Source organism: Natrix helvetica (genome assembly GCF_964273705.1).
Source record: "Natrix helvetica genome assembly, chromosome: 9".
NCBI lineage: Eukaryota > Metazoa > Chordata > Lepidosauria > Squamata > Natricidae > Natrix > Natrix helvetica.
The window spans coordinates 21,253,384-21,277,592 of record NC_138560.1 but is presented as its reverse complement, the minus strand read 5'-3'; the positions used below and the strand labels follow the sequence as shown (position 1 = coordinate 21,277,592).

General features: G+C 42.4%; 1 protein-coding gene across 1 annotated transcript in view; it reads right to left on the bottom strand.

Annotated features, from left to right (window-relative positions):
* CSMD2 (CUB and Sushi multiple domains 2) overlaps window positions 1-24,209 on the bottom strand; it is a gene marked incomplete at its 5' end in the record, with an annotated part of 765,891 nt that overhangs the window by 223,444 nt on the left and 518,238 nt on the right. The window contains 4 exons of the mRNA XM_081962655.1: window positions 5,336-5,505; window positions 9,141-9,329; window positions 12,904-13,119; window positions 22,784-22,900. Of these exons, the coding sequence (XP_081818781.1) occupies window positions 5,336-5,505; window positions 9,141-9,329; window positions 12,904-13,119; window positions 22,784-22,900 (692 nt within the window). The remainder of the gene's footprint in view (window positions 1-5,335; window positions 5,506-9,140; window positions 9,330-12,903; window positions 13,120-22,783; window positions 22,901-24,209) is intronic.

Here is a 24,209-nt window from a genome sequence, read left to right as displayed (position 1 = left end):
AAACAAATATCAAGATGGATTCCCTTGTCTCTGCCCATCCACTGATCCCGCACCCCTTGTTTCTACAAAGTCAACAGTTTTGTTCATTTGGTACTACGGCAACGGGTGAAACATTCCTCATTGTCCCATGTCTTTGGCCTGAGCACTGAGACACGAAAGCAGTGTTGGGTTTTCTTTTGAAGAGGGAGGGCATGTTGCATTGGTAGCCATTAGGGTGTGAAAAATATCAAAATGTCCTCGTCACTAGGACCACCCGTTAGGTTCCCGTATAGAGAAGCCATTCAAAGCTATAAACATGAATCGGCTCAAGTGAAGTTCAACACTAAATTGGTGCCAGATAAGGGTCAACAGAATTCAGGAGGGGTCGGACCTGGATCTCTTATGGCAACACAAAGACTCTAAGTGGGTGATGCATTTAACTTTGCTCCCAGCTCTGCCCACTTTTCTCTTGCATTCAAGACATCTGGATTCCTGCAATGTTTCAGTACAAGATGGTCTCTCAAAACACGAGGATTGTTACCTACCCTGGTAATGAAACCTTCAGAAACCAACCCACAAGCTTGGAGGACAAAACTTCACCCACTTCCTACACCCAAGCTACAGATATTTACCACTAATGCATATTTGAAAAAGAAATCGAAACCATTGACATCAATGTTAAACTCACTATCATTCAATCGATGAAAAGTTAATCATTGGGGAAAAGAAATCGCCTTTTTCTATTTTCTGATGTCCTGGATCCGTGATGGCCAACCTATGGCACGCATGCCACAGGTGGCACACCAGCCGTCGCCCCAGCTCAGCTCCACCACGCATGCATACGCGCTTCCCATCACCCAGCTGGTCTTCGGGTCTCTACTGCACATGCGCGGTGGCCTTCCCTGATCTCTGCAGGTCCCCCACAACCTGCCCTTCCTAAATTCTCCATTTCTGCTGTGGAGACGCACCGGCGGAGATCAGGGAAGCCAAAATGGAGCATGGGGGTGCCGTGTGAGCACCCCGTGCCCTGTTTTGGGCCTGGAAAGCCTCCTGCACCAACCTGGAAGCCAAAACAGAGTGGGGGGGGGAAACATGTGAATGGGGAGGGCAGAGTGCATGCGCGGGGAGCACTCGCATTGCATTTTGGGGATTGGGGCATGTGCACTTGCATTTGCACGCATACGCATGTACTTTGGACACTCGGCACCAAAAAGGTTAACCATCACTGTCCTAGATACTACGGAAGCTCAATCTCCATGGAGGAAGTCTATAATCCACAGGGAAGAAGTTCCTCTGCTCCTAGCTCCTGGAGAATCTTCAAATCAGTCCCTTCTCCTGATCCAAATACAAGCAGTCCTCCATTCACAATAATACATTTAGTGACTGTTCACAGTTACAATGGAACTAAAAAAAAGAGTAAATTACTCCCAGTCCTTGCATATGTAACCGATGCAGCATCTCCACGGTCACAAAAATCAAATTTGGCTGTTGGGAACCGACATGTATTTACAATAATCACAGCGTCTTGGGGGTCACGTGATCGGTATTTACGACCTTCCCACTGGCAAAAACAGGCCCGTATTTTTGTCAAAAAAAAAGGGCATGGATAGCCTTTAGGATAGCGGTTCTCAACCTGTGGGTCGCGACCCCTTTAGGGGCCGAATGGCCATTTCACAGGGGTCGCCTAAGACCATCGGAAAATTGCAAAATTACAGTTATGAAGTAGCAACGAAAATAATTTTATGGTTGGGTGTCACCACAACATGAGGAACTGTATTAAAGGGTCACGGCATTGGGAAGGTTGAGAACCACTGCTTTAGGAGGCTAATAGAGTGCTCCTGGGGGCTGGGGGAAAACTGAACAAAAACCTGCCTGTTTTCCACTCATTTCTGCCCTCCCCAACCCCCGGGAGCTCTCTGAAAGCCTCCATAAGGGTATGCACAGCCATTTTGGTGAATGGGATGGGGTTTTGGGAGGAAAAAAATGCTGTATTCAGTATCTAAGACATGCCCAGATTTTCAGCCTCATTTTTGAGGAAAAAGGTGCGTCTTATACTCCGAAAAATATGGTAAATGTGAGTGCAACTCACTTAACAATCACCTTGCTGGAAAAAAAAAATGAAAATTGTGGTTTCAGTTGTGGTTGTAATTTGGGTAACCAGATAGTTTCCCAGGACAGGCAGTCTCTGAAAACAGTCAGATCCTGTTAGACCCATTTAGGGCTTTGAAGATCTAAATATGGTCAATTGAATTCAGTAGACAATTGATAACTGGCACATAACTTTCATTTCAGGCATCATGTGATCTGAATATAGGTAAGCGCAGGAATGTGCGGTCAGGGGAGGCAGGGGAGGCAGAGCCTCACCGCTCTCATCATGAAAATAAAAAAGGGAAAAGGGAAAAGGTGCTGAGGAGCCTTCTGCACATGTGGTCCAGAAATGGGACCACGTGTGCAGTAGGCTCCTCTAGCCTCAGCCTCCCTCCTGCACATGTGATCCGATTCCCCGCCTTCCTGAATCAACATGAAGGGGACCGTGGAGTGTGAGCCGTGGTCCCGTGAGTGTGCTCTGTGGTCCCCTTCATGTTGACTCAGGAAGGCGGGGAATGGGACCACGTGTGCAGGAGGCTGAAGCTGCCTCAGCCTCATACACACGTGGTCCCATTCCCCGCCTTCCTGAGTCATCATGAAGGGGACTGTGGCTCGCGCTGATGACGTGACCAGCCTCACCAGCCATAAACCTCACCGCACGTCACTGCCACCCCATCACCACACTTGGAATATTGTATCCCGTTTTGGTCAACACAATATAAAAATATGTTGAGACTCTAGAACAGGGGTCTCTGAACTTGGCAACTTTAAGGCTTGTGGACTTCAACTCCCAGAATTCTCCAGCTGGAGAATTCTGGGAGTTGAAGTCCACAAGTCTTAAAAGTTGCCAAATTTGAAGACCTCTGTTCTGGAAAGAGTGCAGAGAAGAGCAACAATGATTAGGAGACTGGAGGCTAAAACATATGAAGAACGGTTTCAGGAATTAGGTACAGCAATGGCACTTAGACTTATATACCACTTTATAGTGCTTTATAGCACTATCTAAGCAGTTTACAAAGTAAACACATTGCCCCCAACAATCTGGATCCTCCTTTTACTGACATCAGAAGGATGGAGGGCTGAGACAACCTTGAGCCAGTAAGGATTGAATTCCTGGCAATGGGCTGAATTAGCCTGCAATTCTAACTATTGCACTACCACGGCTCTAGTTTAAACTAATATATCTGGTTTAATGAAAATAAGGACTAAGGGTGATATTATAGCAATGTTCCCATATCTAAGGGGCTGACAAAAATAAGAGGGGGTCAATCTGTTCTCCAAACCTCCTGAAGGTAGGACAAGAAGCAATGGATGGAAACTAATCACAGAGAAAACCAACCTGGAAATAAGGATAAATTCCTGGTAGAACAATTAATCAATGGAATGACTTGCCTCCAGAAGTTGCGTGTGTTCCAACATTGGGGGTATTTAAGAAGAGATTGGACAACCATGTGCATAAAATGGTATAGGATTTCCTGCTTGAGCACGGGAGTTGGAGTAGAAGACCGCCAATGTCCATTCTAACTCTGTTATACTGTCGTTTTGCACCAGTTGCAATTCCTAAACAGCTTTCAAGGATGTCAGTACATAAAACCTATTGCTAAATTCAGGATGGGTTGAGGCAAAGTGTAGACAATTCTCAAGACATTCAATTGGCCCAAGAAAGGATGCAGCTGGCACAGAAGATCACTATGTAAAGGCATTCCTCACCTCAGATCCAGACACTCCCAGCCTGCAAGTTTACTCTTTCCGTCAGAGTGGAAGCCCATCCAAATTAGGTTGAAGCTCATATCATGAGTTTAGCATCCATCTATAAAGGTAAAGGTTCCCCTTGCACAAATGTGCTAGTCGTTCCCGACTCTAGGGTGTGGTGCTCATCTCCGTTTCAAAGCCGAAGAGCCAGCGCTGTCCGAAGACATTTCCATGGTCATGTGGGCAGCATGACTAAATGCCGAAGGCGCATGGAACTCTGTTAACCAAAGGTGGTTCCTATTTTTGTACTTGCATTTTTTACGTGCTTTCCAACTGCTAGGTTGGCAGAAGCTGGGACAAGTAACGGGAGCTCACTCCATTACGCAGTGCTAGGGATTTGAACCGCCAAACTGCCGACCTTTTTGATCGACAAGCTCAGCCTCTTAGCCACTGAGCCACCAAATCCCTCAGTAGCCTCTTTATCAACATCTTAATAATCTTTGGATTTGACTTCAGCTTCTTCTCTCGTCCAGCCCATTATCAAATTTAGACAGTAAGCAGCAACAAGCTGAGCTGAATGTAAGACACGCTACTCCTAAGACCCCCCTTTTAGTGGTTTAATGTGGGATTCCATAGCTCTAAGCCTAGAGGTCAAACAATAGACCCCAGCAACTGGTCACAATTTGATAGAACAGAGCAGTAGCACAATACCTCAATGTCTTCAAGACCCAGTTCTGTTAGAGCTCAGAAGGCTACCACCATTATTGATAATATAGAAAGCCACCAAAAGACTTGGGGGAAGCAACACTGTTCAGAAGTCGTAGAAGCAGTTGGGAGTCTAGGAACAGCCCCATATTACAGATCTGCTTTTTCTGGGAAAGTACAACCCCATGCAAAATAGACTTCCCCAATATATATTCAAATAAAAAAGACCCTGAGAAGTTGAAGGGGCAGGGGAAAGAGATGGCTCTTCCAGTTTATAGAATAAGAGAGAAACTCAAAGCCTCCAGATGCTACAGCCTATGAAACCTCCCCACCTTCCCAACTTCAATAGCCCTTTCTGCCAAAAAAGGAGTGGTGCAATTTTTCATCATTTTTTGTGAGGTTGATCAGCTTTGAAATGCATTCGTTCTTATTTTCTTGAAATGCTTTTTGCCTAAGTGTTCTTTATATCTCAGTTTATTTTATTTTTTAAATAATTTTTATTAAACATTTTTACCTTTGAAAAACAGAAAAAAAAACCCAACAAATACAGAAAAAAACAAGACAAACATAACAATATAAAATAATTTTACAGCCTTCTGTATCGGCATACATGTTTATCTTTTGTAGTTCTCTACTCTACGTTGCCCTCCTATCGGTTTTAACATCTGTAATAGTGTAATAAAAGTTGTACTAACAATTGCAATAATATTAATTGCTCATATCGCCATTATGGTCAATACTTTAAGCTTGATAGTAATTAGTAACTTTGGTTAATTTTTATTCACTACTAGTTTAGAAAAAACAAAACAAAAAGAGAGTCCTATTTCCTGTTTTAAATCTCATTTTAATCCCCCGGACAATTAGTCATTACCTTGAGGACATCTCCAGCTTCCAAGCTGAAGGCCCTGGCTTTAAGCTGAATTCCTTTTCCTGGCTGTGTCTGAATGGAGTAGATACATTCATGGTGGTGGTTGTAGTTTAGGGGATAATTTGGAGATAAGAGAACGCCTTGAGTCCCGGTTACAAAGGAACCACATTCCGCTATAGAGAAAGAGGCAGAAGGATTGACTGTTAACAGACGGGGATATACAAGTGATATAAAAAAAACATACTGACTGGATAAACACTGATGTGGGCCTATTGTGTTTTCCTTCTTACACATGGAATTTTACCTAAACTAGTGCTAGACTACTGCATTTTGGGGAATATAAAAGGCACCGGAATATTAGACACACCAAGATTTTGAAGAGGTACATTTTTTTAAAAAAAAGGTTTTTGCACTCTGCAGGCCTCCCAAACCCTCTGCACGCCTCATTTTTTGTGAAAAGGGGGCATGCAGAGAGTTTGAGAGGCCTGCCAAGTGTTCCTGTAGGCTGGGGGGGGAGGGCAAAAACAAGCAAAAATAGTCCAGTTTTCGCTCGTTTTTGCCCTCCCCAGCTCCCAGGAGCACTTTGCAGGCCTCCCAAACCCTCTGCACGCCTCATTTTTTGTGAAAAGGGGGCATGCAGAGAGTTTGAGAGGCCTGCCAAGTGTTCCTGTAGGCTGGGGGGGGGGCAAAAACAAGCAAAAATAGTCCAGTTTTCGCTCGTTTTTGCCCTCCCCAGCTCCCAGGAGCACTTTGCAGGCCTCCCAAAACCTCTGCACGTTCATTTTTGTGAAGGGGTGGGGTTTTGGGAGGCCAAAAATGCTGCATTCAGTGTGTCAGACGCACCCACATTTTCACCCTCTTTTTTGGGGGGAAAAGGTGCAACTTATACTCCGAAAAAAATACGGTAAACGCTAAACGCTAAACATTGGATTACTAAAATAAAGAACCATCCTGTAAATCATTCAGGACCCATGTACTCTGCATTTGGACACCATAACATAGTCCACTACTGAATCCAAATTGCCATATTTTCCTGCTTTATTATCAAACTGGTTAAACAAAGATGGTGCTCTCCTACACAATTATATTATAAGCCAGCTAGAGTCAGTTCTAAATGAGATGGGCAGCATGCAGGTTTACTATATAATTAAATATATCCCTGTCCCCTGAACCAATCCTATTGTTTTATCTTAGTTCTGCATCTTTTGACTATGCTATGGAGCTGAACATGGCTACAACTTCTCAAGGTTGTTGTTTCCTTCCATGATATCTTAAAGAGGAAGACAACACAGTTGAGGTCCGCCGGCGGCCTGTGGAGCTGGCAATAGAGTCGGACAGTAAGGAGGTTGGGGAGGAACACGGGCCAGTCTTGGGAGTCTGGGAAGGCTCGGATGAGGGCTCTGTGTCGGAGGCAGAGGGGTGGCCAGGGACATCTGGTAGTTACGTGCTGCCTTCAGAGCCTCCGGAGTCTGACATCAGTGAGGCAGAAGAACAGTGTGAGCCTGTTCCCAGTATGCGCATGCGCAGAGCTGCCAGAAGGCAGGAACAGTTAAGACAAAAAGGGCAATTTGGGAGTAAGGCTTGGAGATGATTGGCCCCTCCCATAAGACATGGATGTGAGCTTTTGCAAGAAACAATTAGTTCATCTAGTGGTTCCAGCTCTGAAAAGTCCTGTTTGACTCTGTGCTACGTTTGGCCTTGCAAGACTAATTGGCAATTAGGTCTCTGGCAGCGTTTCAAGGATGATAAAGGTGGGTCCTTATCAACACTACCCTGAAAGACCGTGGCAACTCAAGCAGACATCTGTTAGACTCTTTACAGACTGTTTGTGAATCATTATGGGCTGTGAATGACCATAATTAACAGCCGTTTAAATAAAAGAGGGTTTGGGGGACTAAGATTGTGATTTATGTTTCTCAGGAAGCCTAGGTCAGAACAAACCCAGACATTCTGCCAATTCCCAGACAATGAAGCCAAGTTGGCATATGACAAAAGAAGGCGGAACATCTAAAGTCAGTAAGCAGCATTTAAAACACCAAGTTCAACATCTTGATGAGGGCAAGTATTGCAACAAAACAGAGCAAAACCTCCATCCTTGCTAGTAATAGTATAACCCACAGTTGTCAAGGCCATTTTAGCAACCTCCAGAGCACTCCCCCTTCACTGCAATTGCAAATGAGATTTTTCTCATTCTTTTTTGGCTGGAAATAATATAACGTCATTTGTCTCAAAAATATTCCTGGCTTAAAAAACGGAATTTGAAAATAATTCATTGAAAAAAATCCTTCCTCTGCAGGGTGTCCACAGCGCTATTGGAGGAGAGAGTACAAGAGTCAAGATGTTGTGCTAGATATAAAAAGGGATGGGGTTTTGACTAAAAAGGGATGGGGTTTTGACTTTTTTGACCACTCCCCTCTTGTCTCTGCCTCATATATGTTAATTATAGCTCATACTCATAGAAAATTGCACCGTTCTTGTTGGTAGCAAGCAGCAATTCCCCATAATTCTAAGTCTAATCCTATCACCAAAGAAATGTTGATGAGAAGAACCTGGCTTCCAGATGCTAGGAGAATCTCTACTGCTTGATCGTTTGTGTGTTGTGCTTCTTTGTAGCACACCACATTTCTACAGTTAAAAATGTATGTCCCAGTATATCCAGGAACTATTTGGAGATGGATATTTTTGGTTTCAATCTCATCAATTTTCCTAAATTAAATCTATTCTTCTATGGACATGGTTTGGAATCACAAAGAACAGGATCAGGTTGTGGGCTTGTTTCAGTGGTGAAATTCCTTTTTTTTTTTTTACTACTTTCTGTGGGCATGGCTTGGTGGGCGTGGTATGGCTTGATGGGCATTGCTTGGTCATCAGGGGAAGGATACTGCAAAGTCTCCATTCCCTCCCCACTCCTGGGACCAGCCAGAGGTGGCATTTGCCGGTTCTCCGAACTACTCAAAATTTCCGCTAGCGGTTCTCCAGAACCTGTCAGAACCTGATGGATTTCATCCCTGGCTTGTTTGCAACTTAGAGAAAGAGGTGCCTGTATTATTGATTAGATTTAGGTCCTACCTAGGGAAGATGACTGGCCTAGAATCACTCAGCTGGTTCTGTTCTTTATGAAGGATTATCACAATGTATCTCTTAGCATTATATGAAGACTTAGTTTTCTGCTTTCTTCAACAAACCATAGTTACAATGTACCATGCCTCAATGCACTATGGGAATTCCATTTTTATGTGAGCTAAACATGGCACAGTCATACATTATTTGGGATCTGGGATTACCCTACAGATTTGCACCTGGTTCGCTCCCCTCCCTTTCTTTTTCAACATTAACCACAGCATAGGGATTCCCCGTCAACTTGTTTAATCGGTGTTAGCACGAATTAAGATTTGCAGACCAGATTTAATACATTCTCAACTATTAATTTAAATCTCCAATGCTGGGGTTACCTAAAATTTAATAACTAGGTGCATGTTCAATCTAATTTGCAAATCTTAACTTGTGATAATGAAGGGTCACCTAGAGGTTTGTGCAGATGTAATGTTGCCTGTACTCTATGACTTGAGCACTGGGCTTATATTATTTTTCCATCTCTCTAAGGTCAAAGGATGATCAAGCACATGGACAGTGCAAAACATATAATAAAGCCAGCAATTCCAGGGTTCTGGTCTTGTTTATTCACTCAGCCTTATCCATCTCCTAATGCTTCCTGCAGACCAAGGTCAAGAAAGGCTAAAGAGCTTGCCCAGGGTATGTTCTGATATACTAGACTGCCCAAGCAAAATTAAAGCACGTGACCACCTACCAACACACCTTGGCAGTGGCGAACTCCACACACGCCGTCTACCGCCCAGGCAAGTAATGCTGGAGACACCTTCCAGTCGGTACCCAGGGAAGCAGGAGAAAGTCAAGATGTCCCCCACACCAAACTGAAGACCTTTGCGGATGCTGTAGGTTGGCACTTCGGGCTCATCACAAGGTTCTAAGTCATACTCTGATGGGTAAAGAAACACAAGCAACCACTGGGGCATCGCTCCCAAAATAGAAAACTTACACCTTTAAATGCAACTCATAGAAATGACAATTTCTCTATCTCTTTCCCACCTTGACATGAATAACTTTCTACCTCCCACCTTCCTGCTCCCCCCTCCCCATCTTTTAATTGGGCCATGGTATTTTGGATTCACTTGTTTATGTTTTTAATTCATACAGTTTTATTTTTTATGATTGTAAGCTACCCCAAATTACCTTAAGATAAGATGGGCAGCCTATAAATTAAATAAACAGACATACAGACAGATGATAGATAGATAGATAGATAGATAGATAGGTAGGTAGATGATAGATAGGTAGGTAGGTAGGTAGGTAGGTAGGTAGGTAGGTAGGTAGGAAGGAAGATGGATGGATGGATGGATGGATGGAGAGAGAGAGAGAGAGAGAGACTGGTAGATAGAGAGGTAGATAGATAGGTAGGTAGGAAGATGGATGGATGGATGGATGGATGGATAGATAGATGATAGATAGATAGATAGATAGATAGATAGATAGATAGATAGATAGATAGATAGATAGATAGATCTGGCATGTCAAGATTTTCTGGAAAGTTGCAACCTTTTTCTTGACCATACAATATTAATCTTCTAGGCACATGACAATCTGACTTGAGAAGGCCTTGGTAATTATTCAGCATTTTTATTTTGGGTGGTGGGGTGGAGAGGAACAGGTTGTGATCCCATCTGATAAAAAAAAAACATGCTTCCCAATCTTCATTCCAAGAAGAAGAGAAAGTTGTGGTGCACCTGCACTTCTTTTAATGTCAAAGTAACCAAGTAGAGGGTCATTTCACTGTCTACTTCTCCTCCTGCCGGCAGTTTGCAGCTCCTCACTTCCCAAGCTCCAATTTTCACTCTGAGGAAAGAAGCTTAGTCCCATGGATTTTCCTCCTGTCTGTGCCCAGCAAGGATGGATACCAACTCTTGAGAATTTGTTGAAGAATTTCTCTTCTCCCTGGGCTTCTAAGGAAGCATCCCTACTATGGCTCTGCCTACCAATTTGGTGGGAAAATTTGAAAAAAACCAGTTGTGTCCTTAGGCCAAAAATTATCCTGCAACTGACAAGGCCCTGGAGGCAGGAGAAATTATTTTGCCTTTGGGCAAATAGGAAAGGAAAAACTCCAGCCAGCCCATTTCTCTTGAGCGATTGAGAAGCAAATCTTCAGGTTTCTGTATGAAGCCTTTCCCTACATGAAAACACTGTGTTTAGATGTGAATCTTTCTACGTGCAAATAGTAGAAACTCTCTTAGTGAGCAATCCTTCTTCTGCCTCTCCTTTAACTCTGCTAACATTGCTGACACTTGGCTTTGGTAGAAAGAAAACTATGCCTTTGCGGTGTTAATTCCTCCATATTAATGTGGCAATGCAGATCCCACTGGGAAAATGTCTCTATTTTTAGCCGGAAGTAAATTTTAGCTGAGTTACAGCAAATTACCAGCCTTTCACTCACTGGTGTTTGTTTGTTGTTGTTGTTGTTTTTTGTCAGTGGACAGTGTTATTTTTTTAAATGTACTTTTTTTAAAAAATGTATCTTCTGGTCCTGGAATCAGTTTTTAGCATTTTGTTATTTTATCAGCACTGGTTCATAATGTGCTAGCTGGATACCCATGCTCTGCTATGAAACTATGTGATTGGGCCTGATAAATCAATATTTACAGCTTGAAAATTAATGAGTAGTTATGATCGGCCACTCCTCTCCCCTTCTCTCCCTCAGGCTGGCCCCATTGATCCTCTCCAATCCCCTTCTATCTATCAGGCTTGCCCCACAGAGGCCTTTCCTATCTTATTCCCTTCTCTCCCTCAGTCTAACTCCTTAGCATCAGAGTGTTTTTCAGGTGGGGAGGGGGAGTAGAATGTCTAAACTCCCAGCCTGCAGGCCAGATGAGTCACGTGCTGGCCACTCCCAAGTGGCAGTTGGAACATAATTATTTTCAGGTGGGGAGGAGGAGTAGAACATCTAACTTCTTAGCATCAGAGCGTGTTAGTAATAATATAAGAAATACTAATGATCTGATGGTCATTTTGAAAAATCATTTCTTAGCGAGTACCTAGAGGCCAGGAGGAACATGCGTGCCAAATTTCAAGTTTGTAGGCTTTATGGTTCTGGACATTTTGTGATGATGCATGAGTGGTATTTCACTTTTATATATATAGATTACAATCACAATAAAAAAAACCTGGCAAACAAATAATGCAATGGCTGACAATTATACTAACCAGACTATTATACACATATTGAGGATTGTAGGGCTGCAATTACTTATTACTATTATTATTATTATTATTTGCTACCAATCAAGATAGAAAATAAAAATAGTAAAACATGCCCTAGATTGGAACAAATTGGTACCCATTCATTAAAAAAAATATTTAAAACTGCCCATCCTGAAGAAAATAGTCAATATAGAAGCAATATTTTCCTATAGCTTCCCTAATTTTTACTTCTTGGATCCAGCATTAGATCCTCTGCTGTACATGACACCATATATTTTGAAATGCTAATGTTGCTGTTAAAATTAAAATGGAGTTGGAATGCTGCAATGGAAAGCACAGCCTTCAGGGTCATCTTTATTTCTTTAAAAGAATTATGAGAACACTTTGCTGATGGGGGGAGAAGCATCAAAAATAAGCTGTGAGTTGAGAGCAAGGATCCTTGTGGATTTGACCGAGGAGCCTGGAATAATCTCATTAGTCTGCCTTCTGGTTATTTGCTGCTTTCTGACTAAACCCACTGTGATAGCCATGTGGTCAAAATGTCAATTCTACCGTCTGTCTCAAACTTCTGCTTTAGTTTTTAAGTGTAAAGAGTTTTGCTACAGCACATGGCTTACAGTCACAGAATGGCTGTTAAGAAGAGTAGGTCCAACATTTATAGTGGTTTATGACTGACTAACATTGTCATAAACCAAAGAGGGTCAAGGACTGGTCAGTGTTTTTTTTATTATCTAAAGTGTTGAGTATCTACAATGTGTCCCTCCAAGACAAGACATTTCTTGTCTCCAATGTATGGAGGCTCATGACACCTCTTGGTGATGAAATGTCAGCCTCTATATCACTTCCTTGTTATCGGTTGCCATTGTAATAGGGAGGGAGGGGTTTTTTTGTATTTGGGAGGAGAATTGTGCTGGAGGAGATATCTCGAAGAAGGAGTTTTATTCTCACCATCTTCTGTGCATGCCGAAGGCTCGTGTTTGGGTCAGGTCAAGCCCAACCATCTCTGCATACCAGCTGGATGAGGCCGCCTGAAGTTGCACCTCACATGACACCCTTGGAGGTTGGAGATTGGACATTTAACTTGTGGTTGTTGGTGGGAGGGGTTTAGGTAAACTTTTGATATGTACAAGTTCGTGCCGTTTAGCCTCAGATCTTGCTTTACTTTCGCTGTTTTCACTTCATATCCAGTAAAAGTACCTTTTCTCTAAACCAATGGAGTTTGGGGTTTCCTTTCTTGGATTTTGAAGGAGGCAGAAGACCTGCCCAGGGTATTTACTTGCTTCCCAAGTACCAGCCCTTACCTGAAAAAGTGATGTTGAAGCCTTCATAAGAAATGGAGAAGTCCGAGATGAAGCGGATCTGAGCAGAGAAGTTCCCAAAGAGGCCAGCGCTAAAAGGAGCAGGCAGGTGGGAACCAGTCAGTTGTTTCAGTGGCTGACTGAAGCTGCCATTTTCAGTGATCAACAGGTAGTCGTGACCACTCTCCAAGTGGAAAGTGTGGAAAGTGAAGAAAACACCTGGAGGTAATAGAATAGTGCAAGAGATGTGCTACTTCAGATATACCTGGATGTTGCAGGGAACTGGATCATGATTAATCAGAGAACAGAAATCACAGGACTACCAAATCCCACCAAACACAAAATCAAAGTCCCATCGCATTCATCATTTGGCAAAAAAAAATCAGCATTACAACATGAATGAATGAATAAATACTTCAGAAATTGTGCAAAACATCAACAAAGCAAGTTAAAATTGGAAACTTTAGGATCGTAATAGTTTTGATACAAGGAACATAGATAAATCTGTTTAAAGCACTAATGCAATAACGGTGGAAAGAATGGAAAGGATCCAGATTTGATCAGAATAACAGTTGCACAATATGACTCTTTGATGTTTCTCCTTGTATTATACCTAATTTAGGGATCTTTTTCAAGCAATCATCTGGATTTGGAAACCACAGAAAACCAGGAACATCACTTTAAAAATAAATGGAACAAAACACAACAAATCTGAGATAGCCATTCATGAACTCTGAACTTTCAATTATGGTGTGCTTTCTTTCCATCCCTGTGGGAATCGCAGAGAACGGAACATGATTCCAACTCTATCAAAGTTTGATCAACTGGCAGTGGGACCATCAACTTGAGAGAAAGAAAATGAGTAGAAAGCTTTAACCCAGAAAATTGAGTCAGGCTTAGAGAACTCAGGGGATCTTATTTTGCAGTAAATATGACATAGTGAAACTGCTTAGTTCTGTCTGGAAGCTCCCATTGTGAGGTTATCTGATGGATGAAATGCTCTGTGATGGTGCTGTAACTTGCACATGAAGGGAATGGTCATCAATATTAATTTCCTTTTCTTGAATCTGTGGGGATGCCTCCGAATCTTAAGTTTAATTATCTTTGTTGGACTCTCAAGACCTATTTCAGACACATTATGTGAAGACCTAGCTCTCTCGGGAAGACTGTAATGCTGAGAAAGGTGAAAGGAAAGAGAAGAATACAACAGGAGCAAAGTGGATAGTTACACTAGCCATGAGTGCATTATTGGAAGAGCTGAAGGATTGGGTTAGGGGAAGATTATCTTAGGAAAAAAAATTATGGCCTTGATAGCAAACCTATGGCACATGTGCCACAGGTGGCATGCAGAGCCCTCTCTGCAGGCACGCCAGCTGTTGCCCCAGCCCAGCTCCACTGTGAATGCACGCATGCCTCCCGCTGGCCAGTTGGTCTTTGGGTCTCTGCCACAAATGGCGTGGGGGGAGCACATGCGTAAGGGGCACTTGCATTGCATTTTGGGGGTTCGTGCATGTGTGCACCCTCTTATGCCCTGTTGTGAAGGTTCCAAGAGTTGCCCTAATTATTTTACGAGCCCCGGGATGAAATTCAAAGTAAAACCATTCGTTTATTAGGACTAACATCTTAGCACGGACTTCTGTGTAGCTGAAACTAAATCACATTTAATGGCATCTGACATTTACCCCTGTGCCCCCTCCCCTCTGGCTGAGGTCATCAATCACATTCTCCAACCGGACGTTATGGCAGGGTTCTAGACATGCGCATTCACATCCCAGTACAGAAATATGAGACTTTTACTCTGGCCAAAAGTATGCATGGAATTTCCCTCCCCTTCTCAAAGTGATAGTAGTCATGGAAACGCCTTAGGCGTTGACACCTGTTATGGACCTGGAAGCCCTCCTGCACCAACCTGAAAGCCAAAATGGGGCACAGGGGGCCACGTGAGGCTCCCCCGCGTCCCCTTTTGGGCCTGGAAAGCGTCATGCACCAACCTGGAAGCCAAAAATTGGCAAGGGGGGGAAATGGCACATGCAAGGGGGACGTGCACGCATACACGGGGGGGGGCAGGGTGCATGTACAGGGGTTGGGCACATACAAGGGGGGATGTTCGTATTGCATTTTGAAGATTTGCCCAAATGCACTTTGGGCACTTGGCAGCAAAAGGGTTAGCCATCACTGATCTATGGGGTGCCTAAAAGTTAAGAATGACTTTGTGGCAGTTAATCAGTTAATCAATCAAGACTTCTAAAGTCTGTTCCTGTTTGTTGATTCTTGAGACTCCAGTCATTTCCATCTGGGTGCTCCATCATTGGAGGTTTTTAAAAAGAGATTAGACAGCTGTCAGGCTTGGAAGCCATCTTTGTATTGGGCCTCAAGCCTGCCACATATTCAGACATATTCTACTATGGGGAACTGGGAGGGGGGATTTGACATGCTGGGGCAGGGTCCTGGACTTTTGATTGGGTGGGAAAAACCTGGAAGCTTTCAGATTCGGGTTTTCCCAGATATGCCAACATGGCTTCTCTAATAAATTGGAACTTTGAGGAATTTCTAGTCTCTGACTTTTATTTGGATGAGGATGCTATCTGTAACCCTGACACATCCATTTGTCCAGAAAGGTATAGGGTTTCCTGCTTGGGCAGGGGGTTGGGTTAGAAGACATCCAAGCCCCCCACCAGCCCTATTATTCTATAGTCTATGTTCTGTGTACTTCTTTCAGCTTTAATATTTATTGAATATTGAATTGTGTACATCCCTTGTAAGATTTTTAAAAATTATTTCAATTCATACCACTGTAGTTATTTCATCTGCTTTGTGAAATATTCTGTCTTGTAAATGCTAAAAATTATCACTAAGATCCTTCTCAGTTGCTGAGATGGAAATCTTGCATACAGAAAGTTCACACCTCATTTTGATGTGTAAACTTGCCATGGTAAATTTGAAATCATTATAGAAACTTATTAGATAGGAATCTACATGGTCATGATATTTGCTATTTTTTATTTCCTCTCTAAAATGAGGACATCTGGCATCACAAACAGATCCCTCAATCCCTAGCTGAACCTCATCCTTGTCTTCTATTTTTAGCCCAAATGGAGCTATAAATGCTTACACTCGGTTTTTGAGCTGTTGCATTTTTAACAAATATATTGGGATTGTTTTTAGTGAAGCACTTTAAGGGAGAAAACACTATTATTTTTGAAATGCAATTAGTCTATAACTTATAGACGTCCCCCTGAATACATATAAAACAAAAGCAGAGATTAAGGAAACATGTTAGCATTAAAATCAAACCTTGTCCCAAGTCAAAATTCATTGGAGCAAGCACTATGAAATGTTTCAGAAATATTTTTTGTTTCTACCCACTGTTGTTTGACAAATTGTGTTTTCATCTGCATTGGTTGAGGAGTTGATAATTTTTACCTGGTGTTTTTTACTGTTCTTTTTACTGTTTATACACATGCTTTTGTTTTCATGCCTTGCTAGCCTCCCAGAGTTATTACACTGGGCAATGACTTAAAAACAGCAGAATGAATAATTAAGTAAAAAGATGGTTGCTTCTTTAATGTTGAAATGTTAATATATCCAGCTTGACCAGTTATACTGAGTGACTAGTTCGGTCATCCAGAAAGCTTCCACTTATTTATCAATTTATATTTTATTTTATTTCATTTTACCTGTCACAATCAAGATACTTTAAGTAGGTTAAACTTCCATTAAAACAGCCATAGAATAGAATAGAAGAGTTGGAAGGGACCTTGGAGGTCTTCTAGTCCAACCCCTTGCCTAGGCAGGAAATCCTATACTGTTTCAGACAAATGGCTATCCAACATCTTCTTAAAGACTTCCAGTGTTGGGGCATCCACAACTTCTGGAGGCAAGCTGTTCCACTGATTAATTGTTCTAACTGTCAGGAAATTTCTCCTCAGTTCTAAGTTGCTTCTCTCCTTGATTAGTTTCCACCCATTGCTTCTGGTCTACCTGCAGGTGCCTTGGAAAATAGTTTGACTCCCTCTTCTTTGTGGCAACCCCTGAGATATTGGAACACTGCTATCATGTCTCCCCTACTCCTTCTTTCTTTTAAACTACACATACCCAGTTCCTGCAACCGTTCTTCATATGTTTTAGCCTCCAGTCCCCTAATCATCTTTGTTGCTCTTCTCTGCACTCTTTCTAGAGTCTCCACATCTTTTTTACATTGTGGAGGCCAAAACTGAATGCAGTATTCCCAGTGTGGCCTTACCAAGGCATTATAAAGTGGTATTAACACTCCATGATACAATATGTTAAATAAATATTCTTCTAGAGCCATAGAATGTTAAAAATATAAAATAAAAAGCATAGAAAGAACAAGCCAAAAAAATAGATGGCATCATTTGAGAATCAAAATCTTAAACAATTCTAAGTACTTTCCTAAAGGCTTTGCATGGTAGGAGCTGATTGAATTTCAAGAGGAAGAGTCCCACATACTAGTGCTACAACATAGAAATGACATTCAGGGGCACTCATTCTCCAGGGGCATTCATTCTGCCTCCTAACAAAAGTGGAGATCTGCTGACAGATTCCTCTGGGAATCCAATCTAACAGGCAGTTCATCCTTTTTTTATTCCTCACCACATGATCCCCAATTGACTAAAAGCTCTTGGTGAAGGAGAAAAAATGGGGGCAGATGATGACTAAGTCTCAGGGTTGTAAAGATAAGATATTGATATACAAGGGGATTTTTTTGACTTTTGGCACATCCCTTCTTCATTATTCCAAAAGGCTATACTTCCTCAACACAAGGAAAGGGTTATTTCATATTTCCCCACCTTGATCTTGCCTGCTGTCTCCACACTTCTTTCAGGCAAGTATGTTGAAAGTATGTTTCTCATACAGAATATACAAGTATACTCTCCATGTATACTTGCATACTCTATTATACACAGAGAGTATACAAGTATGTTTCTTATAGGTAGTTGTCAGTTTTGGGGTCTTAAAATGATGTGTAATTAACGGTAAAGGTTTCCCTTGCATATATGTGCTAGTCGTTCCCAACTCTAGGGGACTGTGCTCATCTATGGTTCAAAGCCGAGGAGCCAGCACTGTCTGAAGACGTCTCCACGGTCATGTGGCCAGCTTGATGAAATGCCGAAGGCGCACAGAATGCTGTTACCTTCCCACCAAAGATGGTTCCTCTTTTTCTACTTGCATTTTTACATGTTTTCGAACTGCTAGGTTGGCAGAAGCTGGGACAAGTAATGGGAGCTCACTCCGTTACGTGGCGCTAGGGATTCAAACCGCCAAACTGCCGACCTTTCTGATCGACAAGCTCAGCATCTTAGCCACTGAGCCACCATGTCCCAATGATGTGTAATTAAATGGAGACAATTTTACTACCATTCAAGATTCTCATTCTATACTCTCTGAATATAGGGAGCCTGCTTACAGGATTATTTCCACCTAAGTTGATGATGCAATTTTTAGAAGGAGTACTAGAGTCATGGGTGGAGATTACCTAGGAGTGAAGAACTACAGCATATCAAGTGGAGACTATTGGTCCATTCAGCTTCAAGCTCTGTCTTCGAATAGCAACTGCCAGTTCCTTATTAAGAGCTGATCAGTGCCTAGAGACTACCATGAAGTTGGGCTGCTAACTGCAAACAACTATATATCAGAAAAAAGCCAAGAGCCTCAAGGCTTTGATAACAGAAGATTTAACAGACTAGAAAGTTAATTCTAAGGGATAAGAGCCAAAGAAATGGACATGCTCAGCTTTAGCTGGGTAAGAAAAAGAGCTTTTCATTTTCAAAGGAGGGATGGTTCCTTTTTCAAGGGAGGGTAAAGATAAAGGTAAAAGTTCCCCTCGCACATATGGGCTAGTTGTTCCTGACTCTAGGGGGTGGTGCTCATCTCCGTGAAGAGCCAGCAATGTCCAAAAACATCTCTGTGGCTATGTGGCCGGCATGACTAAATGCTGAAGGTGCACGAAACGCTGTTACCTTCCCACCAAAGGTGGTTCCTATTTTTCTACTTGCATTTTCACATGCTTTTGAACTGCTAGGTTGGCAGAAGCTGGGACAAGTAACGGGAGCTCACCCCATTATGCAGCACTAGGGAATCAAACCACTGAACTACCGATGTTTCTGATCGACAAGCTCAGTGTCTTGTCTGATCGACAAGCTGAGCCACCGTGTCCTTGAGGGAGAATAGGAGACACTGATATTCCTGATGTGTGAATGAGCCTCTTTCTGCCCTTCTAGAGCAGCTGATTCTCAACCCGATCAAGTTCAAGATAAGTGGATTTCAGCTCCCATAATTCTCCATTCAGAATGCCACTCACCAATTATGGGAGTTGAAGTCCACACATCTTGAACTTGCTCAGATTGAGAATCACTGATCTAGAGACAGTGAGACATCAGGTAGGCTGCACAAACCAAGGAAAAACATCAGATTGAGAAAGCAGATAATGCTTCAAGAAATAGACTTCAATATATTATTATTGTTGTTGTTCTTGTTATTATATTTCTTTTTTTCATGATAGATTTCAATTTCAAGAGAACTGATAATGGGAAGCTTTAAATTAATGGAAGGATGAAGTGTGTGTATATGTGTGTGTGTGTTAGAGAGAGAGAGAGGGAGGGAGGGAGAGAGAGAGAGGGAGAGAGAGAGACTGACTACTGTGCACACTTGCACAAAATCTTTCCTTCCAGAAGAATTAGTCTAAAGCTCAAGTAGATAAAGTAGACAGAATGATTGAGAAGTCCAAATAGAACTGTTATTCAAGATGCCCCAAAGGTGCTTTTTCAAGAGGCAACTGGACTTTCTGGTTTGTTTGTTTTTTTGAAGACATTTCACTTCTCTTCTAAGAAGCTTCCGAAGAGCTGAAGAAGCTTCTTGGATAAGAAGTGAAACATCTTCAAAGGAAAACCAGAAAATCCAGTTGCCTCTTGAAAAAGCACATTTGGGATACCCTTGATTGAAACAAATTGGCAGCCCACTCATTAAAAAAAAATAATGAATTTAAAACTGCCCATCCTGTAGAAAATAACCGATATGGAAGCAATCTTTTCCTGCACTTTATGTCTAAGTTTACTGAATTTTATTTCTTTAATCTGGCAATAGATCCCTCTGATGTACATGACAAAATATATATTTTAAAATGTTAATGTTGATGTGAGGGAAGAGAAGAATATGTTGAAGGTTAATAGTCCTGGTGGATAAGACAGAAGAGTCAGGAATAATCTCATTAATATGCCTTCTGGTAATATGCTGTTTTCTGAATAAAGCCCCATGATAGCCATCTGGTCAAAGTGATGGGAATTTGGACTGGGGGGGGGTCCCAGGATTCCTATTTTCCCAGCATAAAGGGGGGGGGGAATATAGTGCCTGGGATAAGTTGTAAACATGGTGCTAAAACGCATTGTAAATTCTTGATAGCTGTCCAGGGTCCTGAAATCACTGTGTGTGATGATGCTTTGCAGGAACTCTGCCTTGGAAGTGCCCAGAGCCTCTAATTATACAAAAAAAGTGATTGCTGGATCAGAGGCTGGACCTTCCCTGTTGGTCTGTTTCTGGCTTTATTGTCTTCTTCAGAATGCTGGCAGGTTCTTCCATGGGAGGACATCACAGATGACCCCCCCCCCCTTCCATCTGCATTGCCATAATGCTTTCGGATCCCATAAGGCTGGTACCAGAGAGATCCTAGCATTTGCAAAAATAAACTATTTATAAAACTGGTGCTGTGAAAGCATGCTGTCCTGCACAGCTTACAAATACTGCTCACAAAGGGTGACCAAAAGCTACGCTTTGATCTGAACAAAAAGAAGGCACCTGTTCTGACCTAGGCTTCCTGAGAAAGCATAAATCTTAGTCCCAAAACTCCTCTTTTATTTATACGGCTGTAAATTATGGTCATTAACAGTCCGCAAGGCTTCACAAAAAAGTCTGTGAAGATTCCAACAGATGTCTGCTTGAGTTGCCATAGTCTTTCAAGGAATCTTCATAAAAACACCCACATTATCTCCCTTGGAACGCTGCCAGAGACCTAATTGTCAAATGCAGAGCAAGACCAAACTTAGCATAAAGTCAAACAGAACTTTTCAAAGCTTGAACTGACCAGATGAACTAATTGCTTCCTGAAAAAGCTCACGTCCCGTTCGCTCCTCTTTTATGTCTTATGGGAGGGGTCAATCATCTCCTAGCCTTACTCCCAAGTCGGCCTTGTTTTCTTAATTGTTCTTGTCTTCTGGCAGTACTGTGCATGCACACAATGGGAATAGGCTCCCGCTGTTCTTCTGCCTTGCTGATGTCAGACTCTGGAGACTCTGGAGGCAGAAAATAACTACCAAATGGCCTTGGTCTCCTCTCTGCCTCTGACACAGAGCCCTCATCAGAGCCTTCCCCAGACTCCAGGACTGGCCCATATTCCTCCCCAACCTCCTCATTGTCCAAATCTGCTGCCAGCTCTGCTGGCTGCTGGCAACCATGACAGCACCATTTGAATAACACTTTAGGGGGAGAGAATTAAGCTCTACATGGTATATGCTGAGTATTGCAGTAGGATAATGAGAAGCTTCTCATCAGAAGTAAGATTTCAGGGCTGAGTGGATTAATGAAGAGTAGATTGCTCTGCTCTGTGGGATACCCCGCACAGCATGTAACTCTTTAGTAATGTGTTGCACTTTTCAACAATGGGTTTATCTACCTTAATACAATTGGCAACCCAGAATTGATTGATAATAGTTGCCATTGTCTGGATTCCTAGCAAACTAGAGGGATTGAACTATCGAAGGACATTCAAAATTAATGTACAATTTGTGTGCCCCCCTCCCCTCTCTCTCCCTAAATCCCTCTTTTTTCCCCTCAGCTCTTTGGAGCATAATTTCTTCAAATTCCACTTTATGAAAGAACAGAGAAATAGGAAAGGAAGCAGGAAAGTGGGGGGAATCTGATGAGTGGGGGAGAAAATGGGCGATGTGTGGTCTGCCAAAATGCAAAGCAAGGAGACAGCAACCCAAGGCAGAAAGAGAGAGAAGAGGATTTAAAGAAATTTGGGTGGAAGGAATTGTAAAGAACGCTGGGAGACAGGAAGAAAAAAGAAGCAATTCAATACACACAATAATAAAAATCTGTCTATAAGATATCCAACTTTTTCAAGCTGTAGGTAACATATTATGGTTTTGACAGTTGCCTATTAATAAAAGAATAAAGGCAATGTTTAATTACTAGTGATCCTGACAAACCTCAAAGCAGATGACTATAGACATATTTTGTGCACCTTGGGGTTCCAAAGGTATTTCAAACATTTACCTTAGAAATAACGGAGGTTATAGGAAGTATCTAAAGATGCATGAAAGATGAAGCTTTCTTAATGATGTGAGGGGGTGATCAAAAGAGTGAAAGTGGATCTAAACTATACTCTTAAGCTAAATTGGAATAGCAACCTTCTTTCTCCCTGTTTTTTCTATTTTGAGTTGAACTTTGTCACCATGGATTTTTGTTTTATAATGACCATAGTGGAACTATAGCAATAGCACTTAGTCCTATACATTAAAAGCACTTTACAGTGCTTTACAGCCCTCTCTAAGCAGTTTAGAGAGTCAGCCTATTGCCCCCCAAAATTTGGGTCCTCATTTTACCCACCTCGGAAGGATGGAAGGCTGAGTCAACCTTGAGCCTGGTGGGATTTGAACTGCCAAATTGCAGTCAGCCAGCAGTCAGCAGAAGTAGCCTGCAGTACTGCACTCTAACCACAGTGCCATCATGGCTCAACAATCCCTCCTCTTCTTTTGCTTCTGTGTCTGCTCTGTGGAGCACACGAAGACTCTTGGGGGGGGGGGGGGAGATCCTCCTAACTTTCCAAGTGGGGTTGATGAAAATAGGGAAGAATCATAGGACTTACCTTTGCCATGAGAAGCTTCTATAATCCAAGTGCAATTTAAATTATTGGGGTAAAAATCTGGAAAGCCTGGGGATAATATAGTGCCACTTGATCCTTGAATGTAGCCTCCACAGAGAGCTGAAAATCATCATGAAAAAAGCAGACATTAGAGATCCCAGTGTCAGGGTTCCAAATAGCATCCAAAATTAAATCAGAGTCCGAGGCAAAGCATTGCTCTAAGTTCCAATTTATTAGGAGAGCCATGTTGGCACATCTGGGAAAACCCAAATCTGAAAGCTTCCCAGTTTTCCCCACCCAGTTGAAAGTTCATGATCTTGCCCCCACACCCACAAGTCCATCCCATGGTCCAATCTCCCACTGCCATGCTGGCAGTTCCACCTATCCAGTTCCTGTCAGGTGCAGAGGTGCAAAGACAAAGGATGACCTTGGCTTTCTAGAAAGAGTTTTGTTATGGCTACATTTAATCTAACTCCGTACAATCCCCCCTCCCATTTTCCCACAATAGAACATGCATCGTAGAATAATAGAAAGTGTGGCAGGCCAAAGATCCAAAAGAAAAGAATGGCTGCAGGTCTGACACCCAGCTGTGAAGTTGTGCCACTCCTTAGCAAAGACATAAACATCACCCCACACATTCTGCCTCCTTTCCCATGCACATCTGGATGGCTTACTGTTGGTTCTCCAGTTATACCTGGACAGGCATGTCATTGCAATCATTTTACAGGGACCTCCTCCTGCAGCTAATTCACTGGAGATCAAAGAACATTATCATGCATTGCTGGGGAGTCTTGCCTGTTCCTAGCTTGCATGTTGACATGACATAAGACCCTAGTGATAGGATTTCTGCCTTTGTTCTGCCTTTGTACACCCACATTTTCTGATCAAATGCAGAAAAACTTAAGAGCTGAACATAGCTCCAAGTCTGACTTGTCCCAAACAGAAGAACTGTGTTGGTCTCAACCCTGTGGGCTCTTTATCACCTCCCCTTCCCAGGACTTTGTGCAACAATAACCTTGGAAATACCATCTTTCCCCCAAAAATAAGACAGGGTCTTATTTTCTTTTCATAAGCACTTGGCCTTATTTTTGGGGAGGTCTTATTATTTTTGAGGTGCAGGAGGCAGTGAGCGTGGCCACCTCATGGTGGCTGTTGTGTTGCAATATTTTTGGGAAAGGCTTATTTTCAGGGGAGGGTTTATTTTAGCACATGTGCTCAAAAGCCTTATAGGTGGTCTTATTTTCAGGGAAACACGGTAGTTATATTCCACTGCTGCCCTATTGGAAGAGTTCAATTTTGTTTCTTTTTTCCTAACCAAAAAGATGTTGGACACACCATCCATTGCTTCTTCCTCTCCCTATTATCCTTTGGGGCTTCTGATAGAGGATGCTTGAGAATATCTAAAATTACATTAAGGAAGATTTCAGGC